Below are 18453 nucleotides of genomic sequence, written 5' to 3'. Positions count from 1 at the left end.
TCCACTAGGCGAATTTATTCGCGCAAACTGATACAAATTCGATTCTACTTTTTCGCGCAGCGAATTCTTTCGCAAAGCAATCACATCACACCGGTTTTCATATATCCATCGCGGGAATAAATTCGCCTACTGAAATCGGGCTTTACCGCCTTATTTCTAAAAAATCATATGTAATTCGAAATTCTTGATAAAATAAATCAAAATAATTATGAATTACAGCAAAGAACTAGTTTTGAGTCGATACCGGAAATATTTTCATGCTTTCATTTCATGAACTCTCTAGCCTCCGTTCATGATAAATATAGCCTGCTTTTACGAGCTGCCCAATTATTATTATATATTAGCTTCCAAGCTAGTAATCCTTACAAAAGCCTAAAGGATAAATGCAATCAGTCTAATATTAAAAATTCGAATCATTCTTCGATTATTTGTCATCTTGCCTTACTGCTTTTATCAAGCGCTAATGCTCCAACAACAAAAAATAATTGATGTTGATTTTGATTAAGAAGCTGCGATTCAATCAAACATTTACATTTCAGTTGGGCCAATTAAATCCCGTCATCTTTTTCATTTCTTGTGATATTGAATTCGCGTCGCGCAATCATTAAAGTTAATGTGTGTTTAATATTTCGCAACAAGCTCTGCTGAAAGTTTAATTTGAGTTGAAAAGTAATGTATATAGCTATAGTTTCATTTGCCAGTAGATTAATTTGCATAAATCATGCAAGCTTCAATTCGTATATTGGTGTCGAGAAAGGGCAAAACAGTCAAATTAAAGTCCAGCAAAGCAATGACTCTATCATTGAGGCGAAAAACTTATGAAGTTACGCGCAACATTTTTGGAACCACCTATAAAAGGGCCCAAGCATAAGTATTAGAAAATTAATTAGACTTGTGAAAATTGTTTTGTCTCAAATAAAAAATATTATATAAGAAAACCATCACACTTGCCTGCCTAATAAATCTGTTTTTGCCGAAATTAGGTATATAATGTTTCCCACGTATAGGAATTTTTTCTAATTGCATTTCTAAGTACATTTTTTATTATTCTTGGTCGAAAGAGAAAACGAGAATTGAAAATAAATCTAATGTGTCTATTGCTCAGGCAGTTGTGATTATACGACCGCAATTGGCAATTCGTATATCATAATGAGAGAATGATATATTTAATCAACTTGCCTTACGTATACGCATCAGTGGGTGAACTAGAATGAAAAAAAAATCAAGCAATCAACATTCATTCCAAAACCTTTAATGCGCTTATAACAAATGCCAGATTTTACAACAATGCCATATTGAAATCATGCAAAAAATACAAAATTAAGCCAATTTCTAATGATCGTGTTTAATGGTAACGTTAGACAAATGCTAAACAAATACCATACAACACCCCTTTAGTATAGCTACAACAAATTACCGAGCAGCAAATTAATAGTGAAAGAGAAAAAGTCAAGTATGAATGTCATTTGCCTCCTTTACCGTTCGGTTTAGAAATGACGGCAATTCTTGATCGTACTGGGATATTGAACAGATCTTTATGTGTGCCAGGTGTTTGACCACGTAAATCAAACGAAACATTCACCCACGGCTGGAAAATGAGGCAATGAGTTGAGCCACCAAAATGGAACATTCCAATTTCATCTCCTTTCTTAATGTAGTCACCTTCTTTCACGGTAATCTCATTGGTGGAGATCTCGGCCATCCCAACAGAGACAAAAACCATCAGACCAATATCAGGATTGTCGGCCAGGATATAGATGATACCTCTTGCAGCAACTTGGCACATGTAACCCTGAGAATCCAGGTCTCGATTGTTGAAAGGTTGGCTGCAGTAAGAACCATCGACCAACTCTGTTTTCACAATTTGACCAGAGACGGGACTGTGCCATCGATGGTAGCTGATTGCACTGAGGAAGGCTTGGTAGAGGGTTCCACCATAAAACTTCTTTGCCATCGCATTATTGTTGAGCAAATGATCTATGTGAATATTAATAGATAAGTAATATCCTATAGCTCTCCATTACAGACATAAAGTAAAAGAAATTTTACACTTTTAAGGTAGGTGTGATCATTGGCAAGCCTGATTCTCATAAATTATATGTAATTTACGCAATTAAGCACCAAATTATAATATCGCACAAAAAAGAACCAAAGATCTGCAGTCGTGCGTTGATCATGAGCAAGAACGTAAGTATTTCTTTGTTTCGAGCTTTTCTTTCTGAAGGAAACAACAAAAGTTGCCCAACGACGATACTCTGATATGCTTACCCAGTGAATAATACTGTTTCTTGACCCAAAACCAGTTTCGTTGTTTGATGTCATGTGCCAGTTTGAAGGGTGCAGACTCACAGGCATTCGCTACGACATTGTCGTCATCAAGAGATTCGACTGGCCGTATTCCAGGCCGATACTTCCTAACGAAGAAATCATCCCACGATGTGTAGCCATAGTGAGGTTTAGTGGGATCACATTCAAATTCTTCAACAAAATTCGGCATTGCTTCCATCGCATCTTCACCAAACCAACCTGATTCCTTGTCTTCATTCAAGACATAGGTAGAATCATAGCTGGACAAATACTCGCCCCAGTAATTCAAGATGTTCTTGAATAATTTGTTCACCTCATAAGAAAGGTAATGTAATTTATTTAAAGTAACTTACGCACCAATTTTTGCTGGGGAGTGATTGCTTGCGCAAAAATCCTGACCGAAGCAAGACGCAACATGGTGTTGAGACCTGAATTTCAAACGATATTAAACAATGTTATACAGTCAGGGAGATCTTTCTTTGATAGCTTTATTTTCAAGCTGACACATTGTAAAATAACAATGTAACGTGTCTGTTGAGACTTTGGAATAATTAGTTAGGTATAATTATTATTCAATGACGTAATATTTATATGTGTATATAAATTATTTCTGATATGAAATATACATCTTTTTACACTGAATGTCGAGTACATAACATGGTGTCAGGTATGGGATTTTTTTGAACAAAATGGAACAATTAAAGCCTCCAGGTGAACTTTGCCTGGAAGGAAACTTAGCAGAAAATTGGCGAAAGTGGATTCAAAGCTTCGAACTTTTCCTCATTGCGAGCGAAATTGGCGAGAAAAGCGAGAAAGTCCAGTGTGCCACGTTTCTACACGTGGCCGGCGAAGAAGCTCGTGCCGTATTTAACGCCTTCGACTTTGCCAAGGAAGGTGATGAACACAAAATCGATATCTTAAAAGACAAATTCAAACAGTACTGTGAACCACGAAAGAATTTAACGTTTCTACGCCATCAATTTTTCACACGATCACAAGGACCAACTGAGACAATCGATGCTTTTGCTACCGATTTAAGAAACAAAGCTAAACATTGCGAATTTAGTACATTGACTGATAGTCTTATACGTGACAGAATAGTCGGAGGAATCAGAAGTGATCAACTACGAGCAAGATTACTTCGTGAAGCGGACCTATCCTTACAAAAAGCTATCGATATATGTCGTGCGAGTGAAGCAAGTGCAAGAGAGTTGAAAGAATTTAACGATGACAACGACAAGTCCCTTCATGCACTGCAAAGATCTAAATTTACTTACCCGAGTAAATCGCTAAATCCAAGGTTGTATTCAAAACAACATCAGTCAACCCAGCAGTCAAACTATGGCTACGTGCAACGAAAGTGTGGAAATTGCGGTGGAGAACATTCTAGTTATCAAAAGGCCTGTCCAGCTTTTGGCAAGATTTGTAATAACTGTCGAAAGGAAAACCATTTTGCTCGAGTTTGTCGATCGAGATTAGTGCCAGTGAATAAGCAAGCATTCCAAGTTGATACCCAAGACGAGATGGATGATTTTTTCATCGGAATGGTGGAAAATTCTAGCGACGACGACTGGACCGAAAATATTATAATAAACAACAAAGCTATTGAAGTTAAACTTGACACTGGCGCACAGTGCAATGTCATGTCACGCAATGTTTACAACAGCATTGTTCAAAATAACATCGCTCAAAATAACATTTTCCCGATTGTTGCATCGAATGCCAGATTGGTAAGTTACTCAGGGCACAAAATCACTCCAGTTGGAAAAACAAGATTGTCAGAACACATTTCAAATCACATTTCAGATAATAGATGAAGATGCTCCATCACTGCTGGGCAGGAAAACCTGTTTGGAATTGGGATTAATTGAAAGAATCATGAATTTGCATCCATCTGATGGTGACAACGAAAGTGGCGATGACATTCTCAATCATTATCCAGACTTATTTTCTGGTCTTGGTTGCATTCAGTCAGTTGGAAAACATCACATTGAAGTAGATCCTAATATAAAGCCAGTCATTCATCCACCAAGAAAAGTACCTGCTGCATTGCGCCACAGAATACTAAAGGAATTGGAACGGATGGTAGATCTCGGGGTGATTGAAAAACAGTCTGAGCCAACCAGTTGGGTAAACAGTATGGTAACTGTCGTTAAACCCAACAAGTTAAGAATATGCATTGATCCTCGTGATTTAAATCGAGCCATCCGACGTGAGCACTACCCACTGCCAACTGTTGAAGAGGTTGTATCGCGACTTCCAAAGGCCCGGGTATTTTCTACCCTTGATGCCAGTTCTGGTTTCTGGCAAATAGAGCTTGATGATAGCAGTTCCACATTGTGCACCTTCAATACTCCATTTGGAAGGTATCGCTTTAAGAGACTTCCATTTGGCATTTCGTCAGCTCCAGAGGTTTTCCAGAAAGTTATGACAACACTGCTCGAAGGACTTGATGGAGTTGAATGCATCGCAGATGACATTTTGGTATGGGGGAAGGATATCAGCCAACATAACCAACGCTTGAGGTCTGTCCTTGATCGGTGTCAAGAAAGGAACTTGAAACTGAATCGTGAGAAATGTGAGATCCAACGCACTCAGCTAACCTATGTGGGTCACTTACTTACTGCTGATGGTTTACAACCTGATCCGGAGAAGATACGTGCAATCCAACAGATGCCAGAACCAGCTGATAAGCAAGCTGTTATGAGATTCATGGGTATGGTCCAGTATTTAGCAAAGTTTTTACCAAATTTGTCAGAAATCAGTGCACCATTGCGAAGTCTTCTTGAAAGTAAGACAGAATGGCATTGGGGAGAGTCTCAGAAGAAGAGTTTCCAACAGCTGAAATCTCTAGTTGCTTCAACACCAGTGCTGAAGTACTATGATGTCAATTGTCCTGTAACATTGTCGGTCGATGCCAGTTCACATGGCCTTGGTGCAGTGATAATGCAAGATCAACAACCCATTGCCTATGCATCAAGAGCCCTTACTAGTAATCAGCAAAAATATGCTCAAATTGAAAAAGAACTGCTTGCTGTAGTCTATGGTTGCAGCAAGTTCCACCAGTACATCTACGGCCAAACGGTAAAAGTGGAAACCGATCATAAACCACTTGAAGCCATCTTTCGAAAGCCCTTGCACCAGACGCCACTTCGATTGCAGAGAATGTTGCTTCAGCTTCAACGTTACAGTCTGGAAGTAACCTACAAACCTGGCAAAGAAATGTACCTCCCTGATACATTAAGCCGAGCGCATTTAAATGAAGAGAAAGAAAGTCTTCTTGATGAAGAATTAGAAGTTTGTCTTTTGGATCTGGAACTGCCAATTTCTCCAGAGAAACTAAAAGAATTTCAAGATGCCACAGATCAAGACACAGCCTTACAGAACTTGAAGACCGTAATATTGAGCGGGTGGCCTAATACGAGAAGTCAAGTACATCCCGACATTCGAGAGTTCTGGTCGTACCAAAATGAGCTCACTTATATGCACCAGTTATTGTTCAGAAATCAGAAGTTAATTGTTCCGAAGGTCCTGAGAGGTGAAATGCTTAAAAGAATACATCAAGCTCATTTGGGAATCGTCAAATGTAAGCAGAGAGCACGTGAAATACTCTTTTGGCCCGGCATGGGAAATGAAATCGAAGAAATGGTTTCAAAGTGTCCAACTTGTAACGAAAACAGGAACAGTAACATCAAACAGCCCTTGACTCCTCATGAGATACCAGACCGGCCATGGGCAAAGATAGGAGTTGATTTATTCGAGTTCAAGAACACTAACTATCTTCTGTGTGTCGACTACTATTCTAAATTTCCAGAAGTAGCTAAGCTTCCGAGTTTAAAGAGTTCAGCAACCATCACTGCATTAAAGTCAATTTTTGCCCGTCATGGAATACCGGATGAGGTCGTCAGCGATAATGGACCACAGTTCGCAAGTGTTGAATTCAAGAACTTTTCCGAAGTTTGGGAGTTTCTTCACATCACTTCGAGCCCTGGGTATCCTCAGTCCAATGGACAGGTTGAAAGAACAGTCCAAACAGTAAAAAAATTACTAAAGAAAGCTGATGAAAGTGGCCAAGATCCCTATTTATCAATACTGGAATACCGTAATAGTCCTTTGGATAGCGTTAATAAATCGCCAGCACAACTGCTTATGAGTCGCAGATTGAAGAGTCGTCTTCCGACCATTACATCATTGTTACAGCCACAAATCCAACAAAATGTTGTGAAAAAATTGCGATCAAGTCAGCAAATCCAAAAGAAATACTATGACATTGGGTCAAGAGTTCTACCGCCCCTTCGCAAAGGAGAGGTTGCAAGAATGCAAAGGAAAGGAAAGTGGGTACAAGTGACTGTCATTGAGCAACATGATACGGCACCACAATCGTATCTGGTACAGACTCAAGATGGTCGAATATTCAGACGAAATCGACGACACCTTTTAAAGACTAATGAAAGGCAGTGTGACTCATTCAATGAGGACTCAGAAGAGGATACCCCACAGACAGAACACGTACCACTGCAGACAGAACATTTACCAGTTGAAGAAGAGAAGCACGCAAATACAGAAGGAATCCAGATCACGAGATATGGACGCAGAGTGCGTAAGCCACAGCGTTACGGAGTGAATCCAGATTGAGTATCCAGAACATATTTAGTAGAACTGCATGTGAGAAAACATTGAGAAAAAAAAAACATTTAAAACTTTATAATTTCTTCTGACACTTATTAAATCTTCTTGAATGAGGGAGATGTTGAGACTTTGGAATAATTAGTTAGGTATAATTATTATTCAATGACGTAATATTTATATGTGTATATAAATGATTTCTGATATGAAATATACATCTTTTTACACTGAATGTCGAGTACATAACAGTGTCTATCAGATTCTCTGGTACGGATGTTGAGACTGACTGGGGGCCGGGTGGTCAAAACGTCGGACAATTAATCGTATGCCACGTGCACGTTCCATCAATGACAACTATAGCCAGTGCAAACAGACGGAAATTTGAAATTGAAATTGATTATCAAACTTCGGTTTGATGTTATGAATATTAATTCTGTTTTCGGCTTTGGTTTAGGCCATGTTCAACCACATTCAATAATATTTGTTAATTATTTGTTATAAACTAAATAAATGCAATGACACATTTTACCAGACTATGTCTGGAAGGTGCAAGAAAAGCCAAGCTAGAGGTTGGGCAGGTGTCTTCAGGCCAAGACCCATATAAGGTGCTTGTTAACAAGCTGGCGATATTCGATGATTTGATAGAGATGTTGCATCAAGCTCAAACTCTAAAAGTTTGCGTTGTTTACCTTTTCGTTCAGGAACGCAGCAAAACCAGCCGTAGTTGCCATCGGCCAGTTCAAGATCACGCTTATTGGACAACCAACAAAATCAGTTTTGTTATACTCGGGTGCCTTTCTCATGATCATGTTGATAAGAAGAATCATGATTTGCCAACACCAGATTTTCTTTCCTTCCCAAATATCTGGCAGCGTTCGTTGTTGCCAGAACATTTGATGAAAAAACATGTTTATTTCTAAAATGTTTTAGATAATGCAAGTACGATGATACATGTGGCATGAAACAATTCACTATTGTAAGAATGCCAATAACGTTTACCACTATAATATTCGAAAGCAGGAGATGTGATATTTTCCTTTATATGCATCTAGTGGATATCGAGTGGAAGAAGATTTCTCGTCTCTTGAATATTGGAATTTTGGCAGTGAGGCCCTTCGTTTATACTGCAATGTGCAACATGAAGCGCGATACTATCTGTGAGTGAATATTAGTGTAATATAAGTGAGAGAATGTTAATGAGAATAGCGATATACAGGGTGTATCAAAAAAAACGCAACCACTTAATATTCATGAATATCCTCTTTGTTCTACAACACAAAAGACGTTTGACCCCTGGAATGCGAGAAAGCTTGTAATCATATTCTAGCGGCACAATCGTCGGTAAACAAGGTCGGGTGCGTAAACCAACGAGCTGAATTGAAAGTATTTAACGAATAAAATTTTATTTATAATTTATTTTACAAAGTCGACAGTTAGCATTCAAGTTATCATGCACGACAATAAAAACTCGTTGTTCGGTTGTTAGCTGCACCATTATTAGTTTAGCTTATTTGACGATTAGCAGTTGAATTGTACGATAAGAAGCCATTTTAAAATCCCAGGGGCATAAAATCTATTGAGCTTATGAACAATATGAATTTTAGAATATTAAGTGGTTGCGTTTTTTTTGATACACCCTGTATATCTTTGTGGCATGCGTATGAACAGAGTTATTAGAATATATATGATTTGGAGACCACATAAAATTGAAATACAACTCATTAACTATGCTAAGGTAGATTTTTGCAAAAAACTGTTTCTTTCTGATCACGTGTCTATTCTATTTTGCGCAGATAAATTAAAAAACATCTTATAATTAACATATTTTTCAAGTCAAGGTTGTGGAGGCAGTTGAGCTTTGTAAGACGAATGCCATTGGTACGTTTGGCTAAAATACAATATACACGTGACGAGAAAGGAACCATTTTTTACATAAATCTGGACAATACCATAATTAATGAGTTGTAATGTACTTTTATTTAGTCTCCAAACCATGTATATTCCATTAACTGTGGTATGATTCGTGGCATACGCGTGCTTCATGACATGCGCGTGCAGATTATACTAATTTATACTGTAATTAACTGTACACACTCCAATAGCCCTACAATTATTGCCTGTACGTTGAGAACTTGATTTAAATTTCTTGTAATCGAATTAACGATAGTACGTTTAACGTTCTCTGACGTGGCATGTACATGCAGGCGTGGTTCCAACATTTCCCCCCGAGCCATAAAAGACTCCTTGACTTTGCCATTACGGTCTGGGGAAGAATTCAAAATTTCGTAATAACAACAAATCAAGATAGCAACATCAATTTTGGTTTAAATGAAAGCAAAGTCATTGGGCCAGTGTGATTCCTTTGAGGGGCGGTAGCCATTTATCTGGTGCTAAGCCAATAGAAATGAATTGCCTGTGGGTGCACGGCTATAAAATGCAATTGCGCTGTCCCTACGTACCTGGGTCACTAATAATCTGATCTCGAAGAGCAGCCACAGGAGGATGAAGAGCCAATTTGTTGATCGTCTCATTATAGTCGGGTTGGTTATGAGTGTGCGGATGGCCTTTCAAGGCTGCATTTTCATCTGAGGCTGGCGGGTGCGCCTTCAAAATTAGGTCTATCTGATCCTTGTGCTTCGTTTCAAGTTCGTTGAGTAACCCAGCAAGCAATTTGTCGCACACCTTTTTATTTGAAAGGAGCTGACCGATACGTTCAGGTTCGCCATTCATGTTTATGCGTACTGCATGCTTCACTGCTTCTACGACAACAAAGTGACAATTATCAATGACGTGCAGATCTTTATACTGTCTATCTTGTTTACGCATGCTCATTTCTGTTTCGGTCAGCTAGCAATTCCTATTTTCTCTTTACGCACGAAATTTGTGTTCGTGTTCGTGTTCGTGTTCGTATTTGTGATCACAAAGCTGTCTTTGTTGTTCTTTTGAGTTCAAATTTTCAGCAGTTGCAAAAGGCTGGCGACTGATTTTTGATTGCGGTAAAACCCGTCTCTAAGAGTCTTAGCAGTCATCACCCGAGCGCTTAGAGGTGTAGCGGTGGTGGATTTGAGTTGCTATATTAGTTTACAGCTGAATGGGATATTAATTACGAAATTTGTTGACATTGGGCAGAATTTGGCGATATTGGATAAATTAAAAAAAAGATGGTAATAGGTGATTCCATACCTTACTGGGCGTGTCTGGGCGATATTGGACGTCCCTAGGCAATACTGGGCGTTCCTGGAAGATTCTGGGCAATATTTAACAAAATAAGTTAATAAAAGATGTCTTAGCTAGAGGTGATAGCAAATACTGTGTCAGTGAAATCATAGACAATCCAAAAGACAGGGACTGGAAACGCAAGCTAAAACACTTATAATGCTGACGTGCCATCCGTGATATGGCTTTATCACGTCAATTTTTAAGTTGCTACGCAACCGGGTTCTTTATTCAGAAAAAATAATGCAAAGTAGATTTAGCACAAGTTTGCATATTTTGAAGGATTTTTTAAATATAAATATTATATTTCTACGTGACCTTTAAGTCAGATAAATTTTCAAGGTAAGTGCATTTTCATTTTTCATCTTGAGTGTTGTAAACAGTGCTCACAGTTCCAGTTCCAGAAGTGTTTGCATCAAACATATACGCTGTTACTTGAAATCAAAGCTATAAATTTTCTTTGACAACAAACAAATAGCATCTTATATTACAAAAGAATGCATTAGGACAGCGACTGCAACTTGTAACTACATGCAAACTAGTGTGTGACCACGACAGTAAGAACTTTTTTCAGTCTCAACCACAAAAGGACCGCCATATATGCACCATTAATTTGTACACTGTAACTACAATTTTGATAAATAGAGAAACTTTGTTTTACATTGTGTAAACAAAATAACACAGGGTATATACATCTATTACCTTTTTCACAAATCACCAAATAACTGCGTGCCTTTTCTTTTTGCTGAGAAGTGTCTCCATTGTTGTTCTCGAAAATGGAGTTCTACATGAACCTGCAAAATATGCCGGCCGTATCATGGAGAGCGCACGCGAAAACAATAGCGTTTCCAGTCCCTGTCTTCTGGATTGTCTATGGTGAAACACCTTGAATAGTGTAATATACCTTGAATAGTATAATAATAGTGTTAAAAAGCTGACATTACATTTGATATAATATACTTCAATCCCTAACTATCCCCATAACTATCCCTATAGAAAACTTGTTCTTGATCCAGGGTTTTAATCCCGCCCGGAGATTTTAATTAGGCCCAGGAATGCAAAGCCAAATTGAAGTTGTCCTCTATTATGTCAAGGACGTTGGGTGTTTTTGTAAGTTACGCGCATGCGTCAGTTTAGGACGAGTCGAAACAATTGACCTATATTAGATAGACTGAGCGCTCGAGGCCTAATTGTTTCCCCCACTCTTGGTCACGTCATATAGGTCTTCGATCAATATTACCGCACGCAGTCTGATATTTGTTTCGGTTTGTGGGCGGGTTTCCCATTTTAAAAAAGGTTTTAGTGAGTTCTTATGCAAATTTGTGGTATTTTTGACGATTTGAATTAGAAAAAAGGAATATATTACTTCAGATATTCGAGGAATGCTTTTCAAGATCGAAATACAATGTTTAGAAGGTTCTACCATATCTTAGTGTAAAAATACAAATGAACGGCGAGGACATGTACGTAAACTAATAAATTATTGTACCCAATATCAATTTAATAAAAATGCTTACATCTTTATAAATTCTTTGTATACATTATATGTCCTTGTTGTCAAATACTCTAGAATTTGACTGAAGAATTATCGTTTATATATGTATATTTTCAATACATTGCTAACGTGAGCATCTCCTGGATATTTGAACAGCTTATAGCTATGCCCTCGAGATCTGCAGTTATTGTCATTGTATGTTTCCATATTTAAAAATTTCATTTATTTTTCGGCTCGAATTCAGTGTATTTATCAACGGCACAAACGCAATCGCTATAAGGATAACAAAACAAACTTACTCACGTTTTTTAGACTAGAAGAAGAAAATGCTGTAAGTAAAATTGACTGTAAAGCCCTTTAATTTAGAGTGTTTTTGAACTGGTATACATTGGCAGATTTTGTGCTTTGAATCATGCAGGTAATTTGTAAGTTTGATATGTGGATTTATTAACAAATGCATGACACCTCTGAATTCATTCGTCAATTTTGATATTTTGGAAAGAAAATAGCGTATGCTTGAACGCGTTTTTGCTAATTAACATTAACTTTTCACGCACCTTAAGTGTAATAGTTCTACCCGAAATTAATATTGAGGGCATTGTTATAGCTTATTCAGAAAACGTATTTGAGAACATCGGGATATACAAAAAGGATTGTGAAATTAATGAATAATTAATAAGTCTTGTTTTAATGAATATTTTTTCTTGACTTTGGACTTGCCAAAATTATTACTCTGGCAATTCTCTCTTTTGAATTATTTATTTCCAACAAAAATTATAAAAACAAACATGTGCCCGATCTAAGCCGTCTCCCGCGAGAAACCACGTGAGACAAAAGTACACGCACAACAACACATATAAAAGTATATTAATGTCCTTTGAGTCCCTAAAGGCTTCTAACAAGTCTAACTTCCAATCATTGCGCAGTATTTTGGTCATATGTATATATCTGTAATTCTCGATAAAGCTCTTATGAATTAGTTATTCATATATTAACTTTGATGCAACAAATTTTGATTATATTGTTGTAAGTTTCAATGGTTACAGCCGATAAGTAAATTACCTTGCAGGTACACCACGTAAAGATTTGATACTGCAAAGCTTTCGGTCCATTAACCCGGGTCTTCATCAGTGCAATTACCTGACTACACATAACTGAGCTATACTATAATTCCTGGAGGGAGTGCTCGCCATCGTCAAGTGAAGGCAAAAAAGATAGCGGATTTTAGGCTTTGCTGACGCCGCATGGTCCTAAATGGCCTGGGTAGTTACCGCTGACATACCGCGATCCAAAGACAAAAATCGAGTCTTCTTGCTCCTGCTTTTTGATAAAAAATACTTTTGGTTCTCGGTGAATAATTTTCCTCTAATTTTTGTTTTTGAAATAATAATTTAAATTTTTTTCTTTGTCATTTGCTCTAGCGTGGTTATAGTTTGATCCGATGTATATTGATTTGGTTTTCGTAGAGTAATGTTCCGTCTGCTAAACCCAGCTGTTGGCTGTTACAAATTTGACGCCCCTAAGTTTTTTAAGTCGTTTTATTAACTTTTGATATCTTGTTATAGTTTAAGGTCATTATGCTAATTTATGATATAATTACCGTCTCGGACAGGAACGAGCATTCTTTGTTATTGTTTATGTGTTCTCCCAGTTTGAGCGTTAGATACTTTGTGCTATACAGCTTACAACGTTTACAAGTCAGTGAATGAGACTTAACATTGGCGACGAGAGAGGAAAAGTACCCTAAGAGGGCTAGGTAAGACAATTTGCGAGTACTACAAGCGAGAATGACCGACGAAACGCCTGCAGACGGGGCAGAATCGTCACCACCAGTACGAGTTATTACTGAGACTAGAAACCTACGATCACGACCATTTATCCCCCCGGACGATCCATGTACTACTAGTAGGGCTTGGGAAGAATGGCTGGAGGGTATTACACGGGAGTTTACATATTTCAAAATCACTGAGCCCGTTGATAAAAAGGATGCATTAATTATATATGGCCGCAGAGAGGTGGCAAAACTAGAGAAGAGTTTGCCCGACTCAGACACAGGCAACCCCTATGAGAAATTGCGAACAAAACTCAACAACTATTATCTACCTCAGAAGAACAAGCACTATGCCCGGTACCAGTTTCTCAAGCTAAGACGAACACCAGGGGAATCAACCAGCAGCTATGCAGCACGACTGCAAGAAAGGGCAACCGATTGTGGGTTTGGTGATACCCATGATGACCGAATTCTAGAACACATTATCCAAACAACAGACAACAAAACACTCATCCAAAAAGCTCTCAACAAGGCCTGGAACTTGACTCAATTCTTAACTGAAGCTGCTCAAATGGAAAACATTAGACGACAGGTTACTGAGGAATTAATCGCGACTAGTATTTGGAGCGAAGGCATCGCAAGATTTATTTGATGAAACCATGCAGAGAGTTTTTCGCGATATTCCCCGATGCCTAAACCAAAAAGATGACCTACAAATCGGCGCACGAGACTGGACTGAGCACAATGCGACGCTCGAAGTTGTCCTACAGAGAGCAGCTGATTACGGCATCACATTCAACCGGACGAAATGCGAGTTCGGTCAGCGGGAATTGGAATTTTATTGCTACAGATTCAGCCAACAAGGGCTGAACCCGACACCGGACAAAGTGAGAGCCAGCCAAGAGTCACTCCGTCGAAATCAAAATCGGAAGTACGAAGCTTCCTCGCTATGACCGGATACTTGGCAAAATTCATCCCCAGATACGCCTCTCTGACGCAACCCTTAAGGGAATCAACCCACAACGAGAATAAATTCCACTGGGGTCCTGCACAACAAGCTGCCTTCGAGAAGCTAAAATGCATTATCTCCAACGACCATACCATAGCATTCTACGACCCTCAACTACCTACCATGGTTCGCACAGAAGCAAACTACAATGAAGGTCTCTCAGCTGGTCTGATTCAACGCACCGCGAAGGGGTGGCAGCCAGTCCACTTTATAAATTATGCCGCACACTTACCGACGTCGAGCGAAGATACAGTCAGACTGAAAGAGATGCGTTGTGCGTTTCAGCATCGATTCAGCATTTACTTACTGGGTGCACCACGGTTCACCATTGTCACAGCGCATAAACCCTTCCTCCCCCTCTTCAACAAAGCCACTGCAATGCTACCGCCACGCATCGAGAAGTGGGTCATAGACATGCAGAATGTGGACTATGAAATGCGATATGAGCCTGGAAAAGATGAGGCTGATCCTTTGGACTTCCTCTCGCGGCACACCTTACCCCAGACAGGAGACAATAAAACGGCAGAAATCATCAAGAGTGTCACCGAGGCTGAGCCAGCTATCATCATTGACATAAAACAGGCAGAAACGACGCGAGACAACGCTCTCCAAAAACTCCGTCGCGTCAGAAGGGACGGTGACTGGTGGGCGCATAAGAAGGACCCTGATATTTCTCCGTTCATTGCTATCAAAGACAAGCTGTGTGAAGCGAACGGTCTCCTTTACCGGATGAATCAGATTATCCTACCCGCTAAACTGCAAAAGGAGATAATAAAGATCGCTCACGAGATGGGACATCTTGGGAAAACTAAAACTAAGCAAATGCTTCGGGCAAAGTACTGGTGGCTAACGATGAATGGAATGATTGACCAACTCATTGGACAGTGTTTCGACTGTTAGATCATCACCAAACAGCATACAGAAGAACCCATCAAACCGACTGTAATCCCAAAGAAGCCGTGGGAAGAAATCGCCATCGACTTTGCTGGGCCATGCCCCGATGGCCATTACAACCTAGTGGCAGTGGATAAGTGAACTTGCTACATCATTTCAACCAACACAAGTGAGATTAAAACAAATGTTTGCCAACCACGGTGTCCCAAAACCCGTGAACTTGCACAATTTGCCAGACAGGAAGGGTTTACGCACCATCGCATCACACACGAGCACCCAAGGGCCAATGAGGAGGCAGAAAGATTCATGCAGACCCTCAACCAAACAGAAAAGATCGCCCATCTACAAGGAAAGAACAAATCAGAAAGAGAACTCGCGCTACAAAACATGCTAATCGCTTGCCAGGACACCCCACACCCTGCAACAGGGGTTACACCATATGAAGCCATGACGGGCAGACCAATACGCACCAGATTAAACCACGCAGACGCGCAGGAGAGTGATTGAAATGAAAAGGACAGGGCTATCGACGAACGAGACAAAGAATACAAAACCCGCATGTCACAACAGAAAAGAAACACCAAGAAACACAACTTTAGGCGCTGTTTACATGAGCACGGTTACCCGAGATTCAACGAAACGTGAGAGGACTTTGAGGTATTGAAATAAGTCTTTATGACACCAAACAAGCACATGCTAAGCTCACATGCTATTGTTATGGTGATTATACGACTGCCTAATTCATGTTATTTGCTCATTTCAATACCTCAAAATCATCTCACGATTCGTTGAATCTCGGGTAACCGGGCTCATGTAAACAGCCCCTTACTGTGAAAGATAACGTACTGTTGAAGCAGAAGAAATACAACAAATGGTCCACCGCATTCGAGCCAGCGTTCTACACCATCACAAAAATTCAAGGATCCTCCATCACTATCAGACGGATCAAAGATGCACTGGCGTAGCCAGCATCGATAATTGGGGGGTCCATATTCATATATTCATGTAAACAGACTGTAAAGACAATTGATTTGAAAAGAAATTAATCCTGCGTATCACGAATATATGAATATGGACCCCCCCAATTATCGTTCTGGCTACGCCGCTGCAAAGATGCCAACTCAAACTTGCAAATCCTCTAGTGGAAGAAAACGACGAATACTCAAAGCAGACAGACGAACAGCAAGACGAATCGATCGGAGATAGGGAAACGGATGAGGAGATGCCAGATGATCGATGAGGCAGAACACGAACGACCGGGGGAAAAATCCAGACATGGAACCGGAAATTGCCAAAAGGGCACGACGACAGAAGCAAGTACCAGCAGTGGCGTAGCCAGCCTGACGATTTGGTCATGCTATGCAAATTTTACGTTATTATCATAATTCATTTCTTTAGAAATTCATAGTTTTCACAGTCAATGAACACCAAAATATTAGAATAGCACGACTAAATTGTCAGGCTAGCTACGCCACTGAGCACCAGCAAGGCTAAGACACTATCTCATAGAACTCTACAGTAAGCTGACCAGGATGGACGGATTAATGGTTGACATAACGTTACACCATGTTACAGCAAACCATGGTGACAGAGACCAAATCTCATAAGAAAGGGAGATGTTATAGTTTAAGATAATTATGTTAATGTATGATAATTACCGTCTCGGACACGAACGAGCATTGTTTGTTATTTTCTATGTGTTCTCCCAGTTTGAGCGTTAGATATTTTGTGCTATACAGCTTACAACGTTTACAAGTCAGTGAATGAGACTTAAATAATTGCTAACATATTAATTGCAAGGGTTTTCCCTACATATGGCATAAATATAAACAAGGATATTTGCTTCCCAAAATTCACTTTATATATATATTTGCCAATGAGCACAAACAATAAACATCATACAGGGACGTTGAATCGAGAACATGCAAGTGATCCTTATGAAGTAGTATTATTAAGGAGAAATTGAACGCATATACCTGAAAATGCTTGCTGTCGAATCCCTAGTAGTCTGTGATCCTGTTTGCTTCACTTCAAGATTGCAATTGAAGTGGATCGATCAACGACATTTTGAAGAGCGGATGTCGTATGCTTCAACAAGTTTTTTCTAATTAACATCTATTTTACATACACCCTGTGTAGACTCCCCGTGGCACAAATAATATAATTATATGGCTTATTATATCACAGTTAATACAGGGTGTATCTAAAAAATTCGAATCTAAATTTCGCGTGTAATAATACAAAACATATTTTAGTCACAAAAATGAAAAAATATTACATGGCACTACTTCAAAACCCATCGAAAATTGGTTGAATAATTCTTTAGTCCACTAGAATCGTGCTAATTTGGATGGTGCTTGCGACGGACGGCGAAAAACGGCGATCAAATTTGCAAAATATGCATGGCTTAAATCGTGTTCTGGCAGGGGGTAAGTGAAATGAAATATGTCGTATCGCAACAAAACATTGTTATTTCCTAGGAAATTTTTAATAAATATATTAAAATAAGCATGTTTTTTAATCATATGGCAAAAATTTTTGGAAAATAGGGAAATTTTATGCATAATTAGCAGTTGACCTGGAATGGTAAACATTCATTTTCTTGTAAAATATGAAACTTAGGCTAATTTCACCCTCCAGTGACCACCCCTAAAAGCAACCATTCTGAACCAAATAAACAATTCAGAAAGACTGTAGCTTTGATAATTCAGGATTTAGAGCTATGCCGTTTCTGGGTGTGGTCATTTTCAGGACTTTCGTCCCGGATTCAGCTTTTGGCACATATGCCACATATGCCATGTTGACTGCCATGGTCATTTTACCCTAAAACAGTTGAGATAATCTGTCCTAAAGGAAATGAATACAAACTCCTTTACAGATCCTAGACTATTTGACAAATTTGATTCATTTTTGCATCATTGTTAAGTTAATTTATTTCTCTTTTAAATGACACGTTGTACGTGTAATTTAGTTGAAAAATGAAGGAATACTGGTTCGACAAAAAAGTTCGTAAAAATCACGATTTTCCGCCGATGGGAATTGGACGTTTGTTTTATTGAAAATTAGTCCCAAAGGGCTTTAAAATCTAATTATCACTGAAAACTAAAATGCAAATTTATCGCAAAAATTCTGCTT

At 39.0% G+C, this 18453-nt stretch overlaps 1 protein-coding gene across 1 annotated transcript; it reads right to left on the bottom strand.

Moving 5' to 3' along the window:
• Nucleotides 1–1316: 1316 nt before the first annotated feature.
• LOC114541024 (L-tryptophan decarboxylase-like) lies at nucleotides 1317–17380 on the bottom strand. The gene is made up of 6 exons (XM_028561019.1): nucleotides 17295–17380; nucleotides 10117–10180; nucleotides 9393–9692; nucleotides 7623–7849; nucleotides 2269–2620; nucleotides 1317–1977 (listed from the first exon to the last, which is right to left on the bottom strand). Exons 3-6 carry the CDS (start codon nucleotides 9661–9663, stop codon nucleotides 1463–1465), a joined length of 1365 nt encoding a protein of 454 aa, XP_028416820.1. The 5' UTR covers nucleotides 9664–9692; nucleotides 10117–10180; nucleotides 17295–17380; the 3' UTR covers nucleotides 1317–1462.
• Between the last annotated feature and the right edge of the window lie 1073 nt (nucleotides 17381–18453).

Source organism: Dendronephthya gigantea, unplaced genomic scaffold, assembly GCF_004324835.1.
Source record: "Dendronephthya gigantea isolate DGI-Jeju-01 unplaced genomic scaffold, DenGig_1.0 000003F, whole genome shotgun sequence".
Classification (NCBI taxonomy): Eukaryota; Metazoa; Cnidaria; class Anthozoa; order Malacalcyonacea; family Nephtheidae; genus Dendronephthya; species Dendronephthya gigantea.
The sequence above is the reverse complement of the archived record's forward strand: the minus strand, read 5'-3'. Positions and strand labels throughout refer to the sequence as shown.